This window comes from Protopterus annectens, chromosome 1.part2 (assembly GCF_019279795.1).
Source record: "Protopterus annectens isolate FY-2018-M chromosome 1.part2, PAN1.0, whole genome shotgun sequence".
In the NCBI taxonomy this organism is placed as follows: domain Eukaryota; kingdom Metazoa; phylum Chordata; order Ceratodontiformes; family Protopteridae; genus Protopterus; species Protopterus annectens.
The window spans coordinates 521973616-521993677 of NC_056727.1; the positions used below are offsets into that span (position 1 = coordinate 521973616).

Below are 20062 nucleotides of genomic sequence, written 5' to 3' on the forward strand. Positions count from 1 at the left end.
GATTGAGTAGTATTGCTGCATGTGTAACTTTTACCTTTTAATGAGCAGCGTTGTATGTGTACCTTTTACCTTAGACTGAGCAGTCTTATTGTATGTGTACCTCTTAGCTAAGATTGATTAGTATTGTATGTGTAACTTTTACCTTTTAATGCGCAGTGTTGTTGTTTGTCTACCTTTAACCACAGAATGAGCAGTGTTGTATGTATACATTTTACCTTACAATGAGCAGTGTCATTGTATGTGATCTTTTACCTTAGAATGTGCAGTTGCATTGCATGTTTACATTTTACCTTAGAATTAGCAGTGGTGTTGTATGTATGTATGCCTTTTACCTTGACAGTATAGTCTCTGACAGTTGTGGTTTAAAGGAAGAAACTATGACATGCAGCAACAGACTTTTGAGTCATGCTTCATCCCAAAAGTGAAAAGTGACCCTAACACTTCTGCACGTTTGCAGAACTTTAGTTCAAGCTACAAAGAAAACAGTTTTGATTGACTTTGATGTTCAGCGACATTTGTATTAAGTTTTGTTCAGTATCCTTCCCTGCAACTGTGCTGCAGCAATTGTGATCTGCAAGTTTTCCTGTCAACCTCACCCATGTGACCAAATGTACTGTTTCCTTAGCCTTGTTAAACAAACTAATGTATGATTCAATCAGGCAGAAAATCCTCAGCCCTTAGTTAACTAGCTATAATCAAGTATTAGGTATAACTGAACGAAAACAGAGCAGTGATAATTTGATTCTTTTATGTTATTTTGTATTATTTTAGGTGACTTCACAATAACAGGTATGTCACTTCAAATAATGAACAAATTTAATAGTGCAGTAAAAATCCATTGAGAAGATTTTACAACTTAAATTATCTTATCAATTTTTTTTTCATTTAATGTAGGGAAAATAATGTATGGTAAGACTTTCCAAAGCTTTATTTTCTTTTGACACCCTTTAAACTGCCTAACAGTAGATAACAAAGTTAGAAGCCACACTGTTTGTGATGTAGATACTAGAAAACACTACTCTAACCCCAGGCTCAAGTGATTTGTTTGAAGTGTGCATGAAATATGACTCACGTTTACTTTAAACTATTTTGAAAAATAAGCGTTATGTGGTGGAAAGGAATAACTGTCCTTCTAATTTGTTCTTCACATTTCCTTACTTTTTAACCAGTGCAACCTTCCAGATCAGTAATGTTTTGCAGCTTGTATTTTTTCTTTTTTTCTTTTTAATTTGTATAGCAGTGTACTTATATGCTTTTACAAGGATTATCCTTTTATCAAATCTTCTGTTATGATGACTGTAGTTTGTAAGTCTTCATACATTTTGTTCTCACTGCAGTCTAGAAGTTTTTTTAATTGTGTTGAGCATTCTCAGTAACTCTCCATTCACTGTAATATGAGGAGGAGTCCCATGAAGATTTTGGTGAGTATTAACTGGGAGAGGCCATATGTATAGCAAAAGTAATTCAGTGATCTAAGATGTCAACTGTCTCATCGAAGTAGACATTGTCACACTGCCTGTGATACCACCTCAGGAGGTGGTTAAGGCAATTAGAGCATCAACAGAAACTGGGCTGAATACATAGGTCAAACCCATCAAACAAAGTAACAAAATACTCACTGACACCTGTTTGCAGGTCACTTAATATACTTATAGTAATGTACAGTCTACAGTGAAAATGGAAGAGGCAGAACTGCACTGGGATCTAAGTGTTCTAGATCATAGGTTCATATGTGTATGTCAGGCTAATGACCACTAGTACCTGGCATAGGCCAAGGCATGCAACGTAAATGTATACTATGAGTTATTGTGCCTTAGAGGGTAATCTAAAGGTGTACATTAGCTAGGGCATGATTTGATGGTTGCCTGTGTCCACCAAAAGCCATAGGTGCCAGACATGCACCAGGTTGCGCTTGAATAAGGTTAGGGAAGGGCTGCGCTTCACTTGAATGGGAAATGCATCTGTGAAACCTGTTCCTCCAACATTGAGGTACTTAGATCTCATAGTTCTGATGCTGTTTGTTCTGCTGGTATGCAAAAGGTCTATCATGGCAGGATCCAAGGATGCAATGAATGCCAGACATAGATCGCTTCTCAGTAATCTGTAGAACAGAGCATTATGACAATCTGTGTAGGACATTTTGTTAATGCCCTGTATTGTACATGTGAGGAACCTCTGTGGATGCTACAGTTGTTGCATGTGCCTGCTCAGGTACATACTGAAGGGAGCATTATACTCAATGATGGTTCTAATGATGACCAAATACAATGACCTCCCTGGACCTTGATGACATGCCCTTACTTAATAAGTTGACCAGATTTTCTTACTGCCTTAGACGCATGTTGGTCAAAAAACAGGGTATTGTATACACGTGTCCTCAAATCCCTGACTACTGGGTCTACTTTCAGGGGTGTTTTATCAATGATGTTTCCCAGAATGGCTGACGTCCCAAAAGGTACTGTTATGCATTTCCTGACATTGAGTTTTAAGCCTTGGATTTGGCACCAGTCATTTGTCTGTGTTAGACCTTCCTGTAGAATGTTACTATCTTAGGGGGATTCTATGATTGCTCCTAGTTTTCAATCATCTGCACACTTGTTCAGCCAGAGGCCCTTGAGATTTTTCTTGACCATCAAGACATAAATGCCAAACAGAAAAAGACCTACACAGAGCCCTGATGCACTTCTTTAGTGACTAATGTCTTTGTGGTGGTGGTCTCAACAATCATAACCTCCTTAGTCATACATGTGAGCAAGCTGGCTTTCCACAGTGTTACATTTGGGTTTATGCCTAATTCCATGAGTCTGTTTATGACACCTGAGTGGGGTATTGTATCAAATGCTTTATCCAGGTCACAATGGGCACCATCTTACCCTCATCGATTTCCTTGGTGACCTTCTCAAAGAAGTCTGCCAGGTTTAGTAGGCATGACCTGCATTTTATGAAACTAAACTGTGTGTGGTCTAGTGTCTGAAGGTTTCCTTTGTCACTGTTAACCATTTTCTTGATAATCCTTTCTCTATTATTAGAAAATCTCATGTCATAATAGATTGGTAGGTAAGAAAAAAGAAAAGGATGGAAGGAACCATGATAGGTAGAAAGCTATATTTGGGTGGAACATGGTACCCTTAATTGAAAAAGAGTGAAAGAGCAAGGTCAGTGCAGCTGTTCCTATTAAATATGTATTAGAAAATGGAGCGGTCACGGGCACTTTATTAATATCACAAATTGATATATTTGTGCTGCTAAATGTTGCTGTTCTGATTTATTATTTGACTTTATTGGTCAAAATGATGAATAAATCAGTGTCCACTTCCACTTCTGATCAACAACAGTTACAGCATCCTGTGAGCCACAATGATGTCATTAATTTCATAGCGCTGTCATTTAATTTCAAATGTCATGTTTGAAGTCAGTATTAGTAAAAGTGGTATGATGGATTAGTGGAATAATGTGGTAATTTTAAGTGATGAAAAATTGTTTATTTCATGTGGGGCCACAACACAGGGTGAGAACAACATAAATGCTATAGAGGCAAGTGAGAGGATGGTGGACCTGCAGTACAGAGGTCCATGTCTGTGGTGGGGAGAGTACACCTCTTCTATAGGTATTGGCTCATAAGGGAGCCGTAGTACCTAGAGAAGGAAGCATGCTGCAGTAAATTAGATCATATGGTCACATACCACACTGATATCACTGGAACATAAGCCACAGCAGGAAGTCAGCAAGTGGCAACACTGCACTTTCAGATTTTAACACTGTTAAATAAACCTTGTTTTAATTCAGAACTGGCCTTTGGAAGCTGAAATGACGTGTAGGAACAACAGCAGGGTAAAAGAGGAGAGAAATGCATGTACACATGTATATAGAGCATACGCATATAAATATTTATATATATATATATATATATATATATATATATATATATATATATATATGTATATTTAAATGCTATGAGCAAATCAAAAAGGGAACACTGCTATTGGACTTGTACTATTGATAAGTAACCACTTAACGTTTTCTGGTCAACATATCGTGATTTACTATAATAAAGTCAAGAGGAACAGATTTCAACAAAAGTTAGCACCCCACTTACTTTATTGCTGATTTCATAAAAATTGTAGATTTTGTCAAAATATATTGAACAAAGAAGAAAAAAGGCATGCAAATAAATGCATGTACACCAACTAGCAGAGAGAAAGCACAGAGTTTTGCATCGATGCAACCAAACAGAACAACAAGAATCAAGATCAGGTCTGGAACATCTATCAGAAAATGTATCAAAGAATGTGGAAAATAAATGGCTAACTCCCAGGATGCATTGAGAAATACAGTAATGGCAAGAAACCCTGCCTGAAAAGCAGACCATGACCTGGCTGGCAGTCAGCAGAGCAAAAAGATAAAGCCACAAAACATGTCAGACACAAAAGTGTGCTGTTATCAAAAGAATACATTTAAATTTAGTTATTAGCAAGCCATGACGTGGCTAGCTGTCAGCTGTGTAAAAAGATAAATTTAACATAAATATGTCAGACACTTACAAAAGTGTAGTTATCAGAAGAGTAAATTTAAACCTATGTATCACAGCTGATTATGAGTTATTGGGGATAGAATAATCTTTTATCTCTTAGCTATGACACTATGTAATGAATCCTTTAATAATTGAAAAATAAATAACCTAATCATGTTTCTCCATGTCAGATTTCATCAGGTGTGACTTGAATTGACTAAAAAGAGAAACAGTATACAGTTCAAGAAAAAAAAATGGAAAGTCTGTTATTGAAGACATTGACATATTCAACAAGAAAATAAAGAAAAGAAGGACAACCCCTTCAGAACAGGATTATAGGAAATCCAACCCTACTAAATTATGTCCATTTACAACTAGACAATACCTATGTTCATGTTGAACCCCCCCCTTCTCAGGAAGAGCAAAGCAGATCAGCCCTGGAGTAAACATATGGGTGCCCGTCCAATCATCAATGTTTAATTTTTAAGAATGCTAGGATGCCACTTAATTTAAATTGCAGGAGACATCTGTCCCAGAAGTGAGGTAGGTTTGTCTTCAGAGCAATTTATTTATATGCTGGTGGAGACAATGAAGCCTCTAGTTCTCATATTAGCAAAGCTATTTGACTTGTGAAGAGATCAAGGGGGGCGGGGCCTCTTATGGTACAGAATGCTAATAAGAAACTGAGCAAGGGGTAATGCTTCATGTTTTTCCTGTAGCCAAGATGGGCAAAGCTGACAGGTGGCCAAGAATATAGTGCTAGTGTGCAATGAGACATTATGACAGAAGACACTAAGACACCTTGCATTGTATTTATAGATGCAAAGGGAAAGGCAGGTATTAAAAGTGCAGCTTTGACACCTAATGCAGAAATATTCTACAGCGTGGGATAATGTTTTATTTATTTAAATAGTTTATTACTTAAAGGTAGGCTGTATTTTAGTTTTCTGTTTGAATTTCCCAGTGTAGTATTCATAATGTCGAGGCTGAAACTAACAGTTATTAGTCATTCTCTCCAGCTTTCAGTCTTCAAGATATTAAGCCCATCCTTTGCTTGTTAGTCCTTATCCTGTGAACTGGCAGTCAGTATACGCTTGGATATTGATTGTCTATGAAATATATAATTTTTAGTCAAGCACATGATATAAGCCAGTGATATTTATGCTGCATGAGGGTTGCTGTAGCCCAGAATAAGCTGAGGTGCTCCAGTCACTTCTGCATGACAGAACCATTAAGGCAGAAAATGGGGTTCTGCTTTATCTTGCATGCTGATGTTGCCTGCCCCCCCCTCCCCTTTGCTTACATGGCAGTGCAAGCAGGCATTTTCATGTACATCTCTCATGTACACTCCATGGCGTGACACCTCTGCTTTTGCTTCAGAAGTCTCGTATTTTCTAGATTTCAACAGGGAGTAGGCAGCTGCCAGTTCATCCCTATCTCTTAAGTAAGGGGAGTTGTCCCTCAGCTGTGTCACTCCTTCCCCCACCATCCCCTTGGCAACAAGAGGATAATTCTGACCTCCTGTCAACAGTATTATGGGCAAACCCCTTGCCTTATAACCATAAAGCTAGATATTTACTGTTTTTTTCTGTTGCGTGTAAACATGCATTTAATTAATCCATGATTGTCCAGGGTTCAGATCAGTGTTAATACCCACAACCTCCCATTACAGAACAAGAAATGTTCCTGGAAATGTTCCTGGAAGCTCATCTTGATGTCCAGTGACTCATATCCTTTCTCAAACAGGATGGAGGATCATGTGTTAATATCTAACAGACAATAGTAACCTGTGGAAGAAGTGACTTATAAATGACTTGAGTCTGAAGTGGGGCAATAGAGCACTTATTAGGAGATGGCAGTGATGCAGTACTGTTTACAGACCCCTGGTAGAACCTGGTGTGGTTTATACAACTCACAGATATAACTAACAGACAGGTGGTATTTTATACAGTGATGCTAGTGGGACTCAGTGTATGAGGGTGCCATAGTAGTTTTTCATTACACCAGGTTGGAGCACTGAGTAGGTTATTCTGTGGGAAGATGTTGCAAAAGGAGTTGCAGTTTTGCTCCACATATAATCAGTGAAGAACATGGTGGATCTTATGGGCACAAATAAAATTCTCTGGCCTGAATGTGAAAGCCGGTCATAGACAATAGGAGCATAGGTATCTGCTTGACCTTCCGTGTCCATGTGGACTTCCTGTGAGGTTTGTTTTATGCTCATCTACACATGTTGATGTGCTTTTCTAATACTAGCTCATCATCCCCAGATTTGTACTGTGAAGTTTCTCTTCCTGGGTCTCCCATCAAAGTGAACGTTGTTCTCTGTGAAGTAATATAATAATTAAAATATTGCAGATAATAATAATCATAATATTTTAAAAAGTTGCAATATGTAAATGAGAACATGGTGAATCTGAGGAAGGAAAAAAATGTTTCTGTCTAGTTGCAAGAGTGAATATGTACATAAATTTGTGTCATAAACAACTTTCTCACTGACATGAAGGGAAAATAAAATTGTTAATGTGTAGAGCCATATAAATGTATATAGACTGGATAAGTCAAATTATATTCTGTATGGTCCATACATTCCCTGTCTGTTGACATAATCAGTGAGCATGACTGATACAATTTTCAGGTGTACCAGTAACAGAAACAATTTCAAGGGAGGTATTTGGATGTTCACAAATAAGAGTGAAATTTTATACATGACAGAAGCAGTAATCACAACTGATGGATCAGTGTTTACTTAATTAATGGGGGGTTTAAGGTCATAGATGGATGATAACGGCTTCTTTGGTAGAAACAGCAGGAATAACCCGGAATGTTTTAGAAATATTTAGCTACATTTGTGGTTGCCTTACTCATACCCATATGAGATTCAATTGTAAGTGTAGGGTTAAACAAAAATGCCATAACAATACACAATTGAACCAATGTGTATTACTGTTATTTTAAAAAGTAGACTATGTAATTTTATAGGGCAGTGTATGACACTTTATAGAGATCTGAAATATGTCCATTTTTACTGGGGGGGGGGTCATTAAAAAAAACAGGAAACATCTAAATAAGGCTGAAGAAATGTCATGAACCCGCCATCTCAGACTTACTATAAAGATACACAGAAGCAAGGATTTAAGGTTGTGGTTGTGCAGAAAGGGGCCACTAAAACAACAGCTGAAATATCTAGTCAGTGCACAGGTTCTAGCTTCAACAACTGATGTTCGAGAACTGGAACTTTGTCTACCAGTAGGTTAATGCATGTTCCCAAATAATATTAGGGAACGTCTGACAGAAGATTGATGATGATGATGCCAAGATTTTTTTTAGGACATATTGCAACTTTGAAAAGGATGTTGTCATGTTACTGCAAGAGATAAAAACTGTATTTCATGACTACTTCTTTTAAACCATATGACGACAAAAATATCCAAAATATATCTTGGAGCATAGGCAGCATATAAAATAGTGAGGAACACAAGAACTTAGGGAAGAGTCTGTTTAAAGGTAATGCAAAGAAGAATTTTTGTGTATTGAATGACAGAAAATGTGTTACAGAAGTAGAGAGAGCACAAAAGCAAAAGTCATGAGCAAGGATAAACAAAGGTAAACGTGATGCTGCCTGTACAGTAAGGGAGGAAGACAGAGTAAACTGAAAATTACTTGCGGTTTCTGATGTTACGTTAGGAAGGAAAAATGAAACACTGGTCTTTTTTTTCTGGCTTTAGTAAAATATTTTTAGGCATCTGGTTATTCCCAATATGGAAAAAACTCTGCTACATCAGAGCACCTCTTGTGGGTCACCTTAGAATGAGATATATTGGTAGCACAAGTGCTATCAGAGGGCTGTATTTTTTCTTTGCAAAAGCAGCTCTTAATAGCTGTGTAGGTGTATTGTATGAGTTGTCATGGCCTTTATCTTTGTCTTGCAAATGATGGAATCATGTCTGACAGCAGGTATCTGAAATGCAAGAAAATGGACATACCTACTCTGGGAAGAACATTTCTTTTGGGAAGCATAGATGTGCATATGATGACAGCATGATGTCCTGTCTAGTCAGTAGCTCAAAGAAGGAGTGTGGTTGTTTGTCCTTAGTTGTTGATCTTTTACAGCTTGCTGAGTCCTACATATGAATAAATTGCTCCCCGAGGTCTGCCTTCTTCCACAAAGCCCTTCTGAGACAACAAAATATAAATGAACAACATTTGAATGCTTGCAGTAAAACTGAGATTGCAATAATTAGGATGCTATGATTAATAGTAAATATATTCTATTAAACTAGCCCCTTTCAGACACCATACCACCTCCACCTCCACCTGGACCCCTGTCTCTGCTTCTTTTCACAGTTGGTTGGATCAAAACAAAAAGGAGTCAAGTGACTTCTAAACGGTTATACAGTGAGTTCTGTCATTTCTTATTGCTGAATATGAGACTTTTAAATATTATATTGGGATGTGATGCTTTGCAGACTACATTATGCGGTCTGATGAGTAAAGTGTTTACTCAATGAAATACATACATTTAAAAGAAACCCATTAAAAGTTCAGCAATCTAAAGAAACCCACTAACCTGATACTACCCTTCCTTTATCTGTGGAATTAAGATAAAAAGTGGTCATATCTTGAATATTATTGTCTAGGCTTGTAACGGCTCTTATACCATTAGCCTAGTAATCACGTATGAACCTATGAAAAGATACTGCCTCTTGTAAGAGGTTAAAACCAAATGATCATCCTGGGACCTACAGTGATACTAAGAAATTATGGAATAACAAAAAGCTGTATTTGCAGCAAAGTGGTGACAAATGAAGTATGTCAAGGGTCTTTGTTGCATTCATTGCTTTTTAGTATTTTTACATGTAAAATTAGGGAAGAATATGCTCCTTTTTAGAAATCTGAAGATGATGCACAAAATAGGACAAAGGTTAGTGAAAAAATGAGGAAGTATTTAAGGCTGTTGAGAAACATGTGTAGTAAGATGCAATGCAAAGTGTGAACTGTTACATTAGTTGAGGGTTGATATGTTGAGTTTTTTAAGCATTACTGTACTGGAATAAAATGGCTACAGTCATGAAAGCAAAAAGTATCTGTTGCAAAATGGTTCTCTTGGCTTACCAGATCTCTTGGTGCAAGTGATGCATGCTTTTAAGGTTATAGAAAGAGTAAACAACTGTCTAGCTTATTTTTAATCAGGTCTACATTTTAGCAAGTCAGAACTTTTGTCATAAGCCTTGTCTGTTGTTTCTGTATAATGCATGTTATTACAATGGTCACTATAACACTAATACATTTATCTATCTGTATTAACTATTTATCTAAGGGAAAAAAAGCATTTTAATGATATCTGCTAAAAAGGAACACTCTAATATTATCCTATTCGAAGTTTCCTTTCCTTGAAAAATGATTCCCTTCAAAAATATCCCTCAAATGCTCAACTCCTTAACCTTGATTTCACTGCTGAAGTATCAGCCAGATAGCAGTACTACAAACATGCAGACATAATGCATTGTTCTTCAAAATCTATTATTTGTATGTTGTCATCCACAACATGTATTTTTACATTATTTTCAAAAAGCATAATTTCATGTTCCATAGTGATGGAAAACCCTCTGGCCATGAATCTGTAATCACCTTGTCACCTCGTTGGGCCAGACTGTAACATGACTATACATATTAATAGGCTAGCAGCATTCCATGGGGAAAGTTTAACATAATGACAACAGCTGTTTCTTCCACTGACTAGGAGTGTTACAGTGACAAGTCTTGCTAAAAATTTTCAGTGCATCTTCAGAACAATATGACCATCTTAAGCAATAGTCTGGTCAGCAGAAGCATCCAAATGCAGGCATCAGTACCCACATTTCCAATATATACATATTAATATGCTAGCAGCATTCCATGGGGAAAGTTTAACACAATGACAACAGCTGTTTCTTCCACTGACTAGGAGTGTTACAGTGACAAGTGTTGCTAAAAATTTTCAGTGCATCTTCAGAACAATATGACCATCTTAAGCAATAGTCTGGTCAGTAGAAGCATCCAAATGCAGGCATCAGTACCCACATTTCCAATGTAACTACAGGCAGGATCCCTTAAACCACATTTTACTGCTGTCAATATTATACTTTCAGATCAACATTAAGGAAAGTTAAAAGTGGCAAAAAACATTAGTAGTCATCATATCCTTCTTGAACCACTGCTGTGAAAGAAACTAGCTACTGTTTTTTTTTTTGTTTTGTTTTTTAACTTAGCTACTGTGCTCTTACAGTATGTAGGCATGGAAGCTGCATAGGTCCCAGCCAGCCGCAGTCTGGGACAGCACATGGCATTTTGTTAACATGTCAAAAGTAAACACTGCTTCACATTCCTCAGAATAATACAGCTTGACAGATAATTCTTTTTTCTTTATAATATGTTATCATGTTAACTAAATGCAAAATGCAACTATAATGCAGACAGAAATGATAGAGCAAGGAAAATGTTATGCTAGTGTTTAGATTAGCTACAAATATTTTTCACTACTTTTGTTTTTTTGTCTATACTGGCCTGGGTGTGAGGAAGAGCTTTGAGAGTAGCAGCTTGCAGCTTGTATTCTTTTGCTGTTTTCCAGCCCCACCTCACATTTACATCATTAGCTGTGACACAGACTTCCACATGCTTTACCATTCCTGATTAGCCATGATGCCTCAAATCACTAATATGACACACTGATTATGTCATGGACAGAACAGTGACATATATATATTTATATATATATATATATATATATATATATATATATATATATATATATATATGTATGATTTACTATTAAAATGTGGAAAGGCAAAACAAATTATACTCAATACGTTGAAAAATAAAGTATCCATAATTTCTACCTGCCTGTAATTCCAAATGTCCTTTCACTGATGTAGGCATTCAATGTTAAACAAAATAGCAGGAGGTGACATCAGACACCCAGGCTATTCTGTTTAATGTCTCCTAAGAGTTTTAATTATACATCACACGTTTTTACCGTTTTGCAGGGGGGCAAACCCCCTAAGCAGTGTCTTTTGGCTTCTCCCATTAGAGGTTGCCAGAGTGGAACACAGGAGATTGATTTGCAGTGGAGATTTTACTGTGTTGAGTTGCCAGCCTGGTGCCCATCCTTCATAGAAGGTGCACACACACACACACACACACACACACACACACACACACACACACACACACACACACACACACACACTCACACACATAAACATAAACACACACATACACACACACACACACACACACACACACACACACACACACACACACACACACACACACACACACACACACATGCACACACACTTGCATGTCTTTAAAACTCACTCAACCACAGAGAGGACATGCAGACTCCACACAGAAGGCACTCCAGCCAAAAACAGAACCGGCAAACCTCTTGCTGTGAGGTGACAATGCTAACCACTGCACCACCACAACTATCCTTCCCCACACCCTTTGTAAATTATATATTCCAACTCTGAGATGGCACTACATTGAGGAAAAGGGTACATTTCATGTTCACCACTGTAGTGTGATGTGTTATCAGAATGTCAATCCCGTATTAGTGGATGCACACTACTATTCACTAATGTGAATTTGATCATTTCTGGTTTGGCATTACAGGAACTGGGAAACATGCATTTGATCTTTTTGCTTAAGTGCCGTTCCACATTTTAATAGTAAACCTATATATAAATGTGTGTGTGTGTATATATATATATATATATATATATACTATCTTTGATCTCTGTAGCAAGGCATGTTCTATCTGCTAAATGTAACACAAAGCTATTTAACCGAAAGAAAATGTAATAGCAAGTTCATAGATAAAAAAAAATATATATATATATATATATATATATATATATATATATATATATATATATATATATATATATATATATATATATATATATATATATATATATATATATATATATATATATATATATATATATATCATTATGGCTGTCTGTTTTAAAGAAAGTTTCTGATTTAGACAGTGCATTACTTTATGAGGTATACTCTTCATTTTTAACTATGGTAGGTAAAACATAGGATGATGAAGTTCAAAGTGCTGTACATCGTAAACAGACTCCGGTGTCACCAATCAGCGTAAAAGTCACCAGCTGCCACTATGCACAGCCGTAAGCCACAGTAAGCTAAAAATGCTACAGTAGTTTAAAAGGTTTCCTAAAATGATTGCATGTTTTATATTTACAAAGACCATGCTGTTTTATGTTCACAATATTTTTTAATTGGATTAGCTTTTGTTTATGTCAATGCTATGCCTTACTTTTTACCTGTACTTGGAAGTTTTCTTCCCCAGGCATGTCCCATTACCACTGTATATTAACACAGACCCTGTTATCATATGATAAATAAAAATATAAATTAAGCTGTATGTTGCAAATCAAAAATAGTTGTCTAAGAAATGAGTGCTGCATTTATTTTTAGTCTGAGACCTTCACAGCACACAATTAGTTATATTCCCACAGCTTTTATTTTCAGTGCGTTGCAAAAGCTGATAAAGAAAATGCCTTGTACATTATAGGGAGGGTGACTGTTAAGTAAGATGCTAAGGGTATTGTTAACAAAAATTTCCTTAGCATCTGGCTTTATATTTCCATAAATGCTTTGTATCTATAGGTAGGTTTAAATCACACAGTAGGCCTAAGACATGACTAATGTTCCCCTTGCTAGCAGAAACCTTACACTTTTGAGGGAATTATATTTTCTTTCAAAAATCCATCTTCCAAATGTTAATTTGAGGTCAAGATTTATTTTACTTATACATCTAGGTCATTGTATGTCAAATCACTGGGAGTTAAAATACTGGCCAAGATTGTAAACTTTTACAATGTATAACACATCCAAGGAACTACTGCGCATTATCATGTCTCATTTAGTTGACAAGTTACTATTCAACCCCACAACATTTAAAACTTTGGAAGGTTGCCAATCAAAACACCCTCAAGGTCACAAAACATAAAAACATTTTTCCTTTGACATGGGGCCCCACATACCCAAAATACCAACTCCAAGAGTGAGCAAACTCAGAGAAGAAGGAGAAAGAGAGGACAGAATACTCACCCTCTCACATTTCTCTAAAACTGGCCACCAAGAGAAGATGTCGACAATGTTTACATTTAAAATTCTAATCATTGATCACCTATTTGGAGAAAACGGTAGAGGTTATTTAAAATTGGTGCGTTGTTTTCTAAGAATATACTAAAATACTAACCTCACTGTGAAAGAATAAACATGCTGTTTTACTGTTTACATCTGAGAAGTGAAAACATAAAACTCAATTTTTTGTCTGCTGATCACTTCATTAGGCCAACTTGTCTTGAGGAAGGTTATTTCCAGAGACCGACCAATCCTTTCATCAATATTCCGCATTGGAGGTATTCTTTTCATCTTAGCTGTGTGTGAAACTGGTAGTGTAATTAGTATGACACTAATATTTTAGAAGATTTCTTTCTGATCCTCTAATTCACTTTGCATGCTGGTGTCCATGTTCACATGATGTATTGTGTAAGAAATAACTTAATACTGACATGCAGTTTAAATGATTTTTGAATAAGATAATTTACTGAACAGCTATGTTTTGCAATCAGTTTGCAATGCAAGTGACCATTACCAGCTAAATACATTTTTTTTAATCCAGTGATCTCTTAAAAGTAAAATAAAGAACAGAAACATATATCTTGAAGTATGTATCAACAGTGCAGTTTACTTTTCACAGAAGGAAATTATAACATAACACACATCTCAACCAAAATTCCTAAAATTTCTCCTCGATGGAACAATGCATCCTCATTATAGATGACTGGTGAATCATTCTTCTGCATCATTCCTTACCAAGAATCTTTTACATTTTCAACTCTTAGGCTCTTTCAGCTTACCTAGGCCTTACCTGCTGATATATCTGACTCGTTCTCTTTTCCATTAAGTTTTACAACATCGGTTCTTATCTGCTGTCATTTTCTTTCATGGCTGAATTATAAAAAGAAATGATGATGTAACACGATCTGTATTCCTGAGCTATATAAAAAGCATACTATTTGATTTAAGACAGTGTTCTTGCAGTAGTTTATGCTAACTGGTACTACCATGTTTCTAATGTTCTCTTCATCCAAAGTAGTGGCGGTATTTATCTGACATGGTGATCTGAAACTGGCAGGCTGACATAATGCCAGCACAATAACAGAACCATACTTCAATAAATGCTTTAAGCTCTTGGACAACCACAGTTTTACCGGGCACTGATTTCCATTTAAGATACACACAACAATAGCTTATTACACTACTCTGCTCACACTAGCTGAAGAAGTCTTTGACTAAACATCGGTAACATTTTACATCAGAATATTTGCTTCCTTTTGTTTAAAGCAATATGGTTCCCACATGATTCCATTCTGAGCTGTGGGATGAAGCACTGTTATCTCTGCACTTGGGTTTATTTAGTTATGCTCATCATGACACAGCCCCCTTTAATGGGATGACCTAAGTTCAGAGCTAATTTAATCTGCCCTCTAGCAAAATACTATATGGTGAATAGAAAGATATGTCACAGGCACCCAGCACCCCTTGTGAAATGAACAAAATGTATTACATGATCTGCTTCAGTTTGGAGACTGACCTTTCCTTGAAATACTAGTAACGTAACAAAAACAGGTGTATACCTCTCTGCTTTGTATTTTAGATGCTTTATTAGTAAGTGGCTGGAAGTTTGACTTTTTGTTGAAAGCAGCACTGCTTAATTGAGGGACAGCCATTTTACCTGAGTATGATTCTTACCTTCTCTACAGGTATATTGTGATGCAACAAGTCGCTAAGCTGAGCCAGTGTTTTCAACTTATGCTTGAAAAGGCAGGAGTTGTGCCCTGCTGTATCTTATCTGGTTAATAAGCATAATGCAAAGAAGCAAAAGCAGATAAAAGAAACTATTTTCTGCAATACTTTTCTTCCCAGTAACTTGAGTGAATATGAGACTAATGTTATGTACCACTGTTTTATGTTATACCTGTCCACTAGGTGGCAGTAGGTCTGCAATTCTCTTATATTTAAGTCAGAGCTGCCCTCATCAAATCTAATTTGAGGTTACGGATACTTAAACAATTTTTGCTATTAAAATATTCTAGGTATAGCACAAGGTAGCAGTACTGTTGCCTTGCAATGATCTGTACTTTGTAATATAGAATTAGTTCACTGTTGATGACGTGTAAGCTATTCGTAGCTATCCTGTTGCAGCATCTTGGAGAATTACTGGAAAGAGCATGATTAGTAAGTATTAATGACTCACTGTTCTTCACACAAAGTCATATCAGCCATTCCTGCAGAACCACCAATTTGTCAGAAACGTCTGAATGTAAATAGCTTGCCTTGTAGATAAAAGATTAGGTGTTATATAGGCTGCCACTCTGTACACCCTCATGACTGCTTCCAAAAAGACATTCTTTCCATATCATGATAAAAGTGTACAGGTAAGGAAGTAATTGCTCAATACCGCATACCCCTGACAAACAGATAATTATATAAATAGTAATGAACATTTTAAAGTTTGATTTTGTAGAAAGGTAAAAGAAAAAAAAATCAGAAGTCTGGGCTTGACACCCCCAGTGTCCACAGCTTCAAATTTGCTTTATTGTAGTAAATCAGTTTTTGGATAGCAATGCCCTTTCAAATGAAAACTGATAGCTGACATTATTTTTTCCCAAAGATATATCTACTCAGTGCTATTATAGCTTTAAGGCATTACCACATGGTAGTTTGTCACACAGACCAACATTGGTCTCCAAAAGATCACGAGGGAAGAAGGCAAGCATTAGTTTTTTTGGCAGTTAAAGTTTCTAGTTTCACTCAGGAATGACTTCCGCTAGTGACCTTGAGACTTTTCAGAAAACTTGCAAGTCTTTTTTATCAGTTTTCCTTCTTCTTAGTCTATTTACATTTGAGATAGCCTACTGTGGGCCATATTTTATACTATGAATCCTTGTCTACAATTTTTACCTCAAAAATACAGGGATAACAACCAGCAGCATCCCCCTTTTTTCAAAAGAGAGTTTATTATATACCACTTCTGTATTTACAAAAGGAGTAGTCAGATATAATGCAGAACATATGCATCAAACAGAAGGCCAGATTTAGGATTTCATCACAAAGCTCACACATATGTAGATTTCAAGATGCCTCAGGTTTCCAATCAGGTTTCCTGGAAAACAGATGCTGTTTTATTCCCATGGATGTGAATGTTCTTGTATGCTTTCTCATCCTCTCCACAGATATCCAAAATTCTTCTTAAAATCCAGAATTCCCCAGAACCTGTGGTGGTGACTCTGTTCATCCAGGGAAACAGTCAGTCTGGTCAAGGGCGGTTACCACAGCCTTTCTCACACACTGGATTTCTTCCAAGACAAGAGTTGTTTGATACACTCCAGCCTATAAACTCTTCAACCAACTACCTGGATGATATACTATCAATATCTGTTAGGCATCAGTTTAGTAAAAGTTGCAAAAAAAAAAAAAACATGCTACTATTAAATCATATATTTACAATTATAAAGCAATTTCTAGTTGGTGCCAGAAAAGGAACCAGAACCCTCTTCGGGCATAGCTGCCTCTGATTATTGATTATTATTGATTATTTGTTTTAGCTACTCTTCCCTGGCCTTTCTTATTATTTTGCAATGGTGCATTTGTTAACCATTTTTGCTTGACTGCCCTTTGATTCTCCCCTTTCTAACCATACTCAAGTCAAACCGTTTTTGAAAGACTGTTGCATATTCATCCACATAGGAAACAGGTGACTCCTCCTTGAGATCATAACTTTGTACTTGAAAAGCGTACTCTGTCCATTTGAACCAGCAAATCTGGCAGAACTGAATTTCTTAACAAAGAATATGGTTTACACATTGCTCTGAATTCTGCTAGGACAGTATCTGAGTCTAAAACTGTTGTGGTGAGTCACACCTACCTCATTTTTCACAAGGACAGGGTTTCTTTGAGAAGTGGCCCTCATGTCTTGCCTAAAGTTCTCCCAGAGTTTATCTTGCTCCAGACTACTAGTTGTGAGTTAGACTGAGTTGTAGGTGCCATTTCTAAAAGCAAAACAGTTGCCAGAGTTGTGTCATTTGGCTCACTTTGGGGCCCTCTCCTATTTGGCATAACTTTCTCAGACCTTCAGACCAGCACTCCTGGTCTACTGTTAACTAAGTTTGCAGACAATTATAAATTGGATGTTGTTATTCAATCTTCAACTATCTGAATCACAATTGCTCTGTCATGGGTTAGACCATGTTAGCAATTGGTTCAAGGGCAATGGTTTGAAATGAAATGTAAAGTAGCATGTAGCAAAGTTAATATTAGTAAACAGAACAGTTTTTACATACCATGCAGGAGAGTCAACCCTCCAGTCAGGCACTGTTGTTGATAATTCCTTTCCATTACACCATCATGTTTCTACAGTACTTCAGGAAAGCCTTTGATCTTGTCCATCTAATTCCAAGGGCATTCTCACTGGATCCAAAGTCTTAATTCCCCTTTACTCGTGTGCTATCAGACCCATTATTGAATATAATGCATCTCTTAAAATGCTTTTGTCCAAAATTATCACACAGCTTGAGAGACCCCGTAGATTTATAACTAAAAAGATCAGCAGCTTCAAAAATATTAATTAACAAGAGAGACTGGCAACCCTTTCTCTATACTCAGTCTCTTACAGACTCCTCCATGGAGATTTGTGTCAAGCCTTTCAAGTCATAAAAGATCCAACCCTATTTGACTTGCTATTCCTTCGTGGAATACTCACTTAAAAAAAACAAACCTTGATCATCAGACAAATAAGACACATTGGTGTGATAGATTCATATTCTAATATATCCCCCATCTCTGGAACAGACTCCCACTACATGTTAGTCAGAGTAGTGCCCTTGCCACCTTCTAGATAAACCTATATAATTGGATGGGCAGATTCAAATTCTCCCAGGTCTGTCTTGTCTTGTCCTCCTTGAGGTTGGAGGGAACTTTTGAATAGGGTTTTCATGAAGATAAAAAGAACTTCTGATTTTTTTTTTGTTTTGTTGTTTTTTTTATTTATTTATTTATTTATTTTTGAGTAGACTTGAAATGGCCTGCAGACTGACTGCCTAGTATTTACCTATAACATTTACTTGTACAAAGTGTAGTTTTTTTGTAATGTTATAAATAAGGCTAAATATTTTATATACCCTACTAATGAATAATTTGTCTTTAAGAATTATGCTCCCTGTTATTCTAGAAATATTGAACAACTGGTCACTTGTAAATTATGGCTGGCATTCCATATAGGTAAATCAAATATGAAATTGAAAGAATTTGTTTGTGAACATCTATCATATAAAAAGCCAAATGTCAATATGTATCTCCTTTACCGACATCACCTACAGAAAGATGATCTACACATGCATCTTCAGTTTTGCAGAACCACAATGTTTATATGATAGTTTAAGAAGAAGAAGATATGATATAAAAACCCACAATATACGGAATATAGATGGAATAAGTATTTCCCTGGTTTAAATGGTTGTATTACTATAAAACCAGCTCTAAAATTTAAGCAACAAGGATGATAATGTAAGGTATTGCTTTAAATCACAAGTGCCTCTATAGTTAATGTCAGGTGATTTTTTTAACTACCTATTTAAATGGGTGATCTTAAGTTCCCTTCTTAATACCCAACGAAGCAGTGATTGTGAAAACTGGTATTTTACTCTTTGTTGTAATAAAGTGCATCTCCATGGTTCCTGAGACAGAGCTATTTTTGTACATTTCAAAAATTGACAGAGCAGGGCACAACAAATTATAGGGTTCTAAAACAACCATTTTGCAGGACTCTTGGGCTGTTTAGGGATTCCGAGGTCCTGTGCACTTCATGCAGTCCTTCTACTTTCCTCACACATAACCACACCCCCTCTTCCTGTCTTATACCTCTTATCGGCTACAACCAAGTTTATTTAATCAACCCCCTCCCCTTGGTGCCATTTTTGAATCCCTCTACACCCCACTCAACAATGCTTTCCCTTCACAGCATGCTTCCAAGGTAAGTTATATGTTTGCTGTCTGTTTTTTATTAAAAAAAAAAAAGTATTAGTAGCTTTTGTACTGCCTGCATTGTTTTGGCATTGAGGAATTATCGACTGCACCTTTTACATCCGTGCAATAATGGCAGCAGCCATTCTTATTTAGTTTTCCAGGCACCACATTGTTTTTCAGCTGTTGCCTAGGCCCTTAGCTCTTGTATACACTGGGATGCATATAGCAACTGTGCAAGGCATGTCAGCTCCATCGCTCTTGAAGAAGCATAACATTTAGCTACCAGAACACATACTCGTATGTTTTATGTAGAAGTTGCAGTCTAATTGGTCTTATTGTAGCATAGACTTATTTAATCTGGTTTTGCAAATATTTCTATGATGCTGACTCCTGGTGCAAGATAACTGACATATTATTTTTTTTAAATAGTTATGATCCTATAAA

The 20062-nt window shown here is 36.5% G+C and overlaps 1 protein-coding gene across 7 annotated transcripts in view; it reads left to right on the forward strand.

Annotated features, from left to right (window-relative positions):
- SLC8A1 (solute carrier family 8 member A1) overlaps positions 1 to 20062 on the forward strand; it is a 2780038-nt gene that overhangs the window by 2420535 nt on the left and 339441 nt on the right. For 3 of the 7 annotated variants that reach the window (XM_044057347.1, XM_044057357.1, XM_044057365.1), the window contains 3 exons: positions 772 to 789; positions 895 to 909; positions 13882 to 13950. The exons of 3 other annotated variants lie outside the window; for them this stretch is intronic. In XM_044057347.1, the coding sequence (XP_043913282.1) occupies positions 772 to 789; positions 895 to 909; positions 13882 to 13950 (102 nt within the window). The remainder of the gene's footprint in view (positions 1 to 771; positions 790 to 894; positions 910 to 13881; positions 13951 to 20062) is intronic. One more of the 7 variants, XM_044057374.1, reaches the window with a different exon arrangement.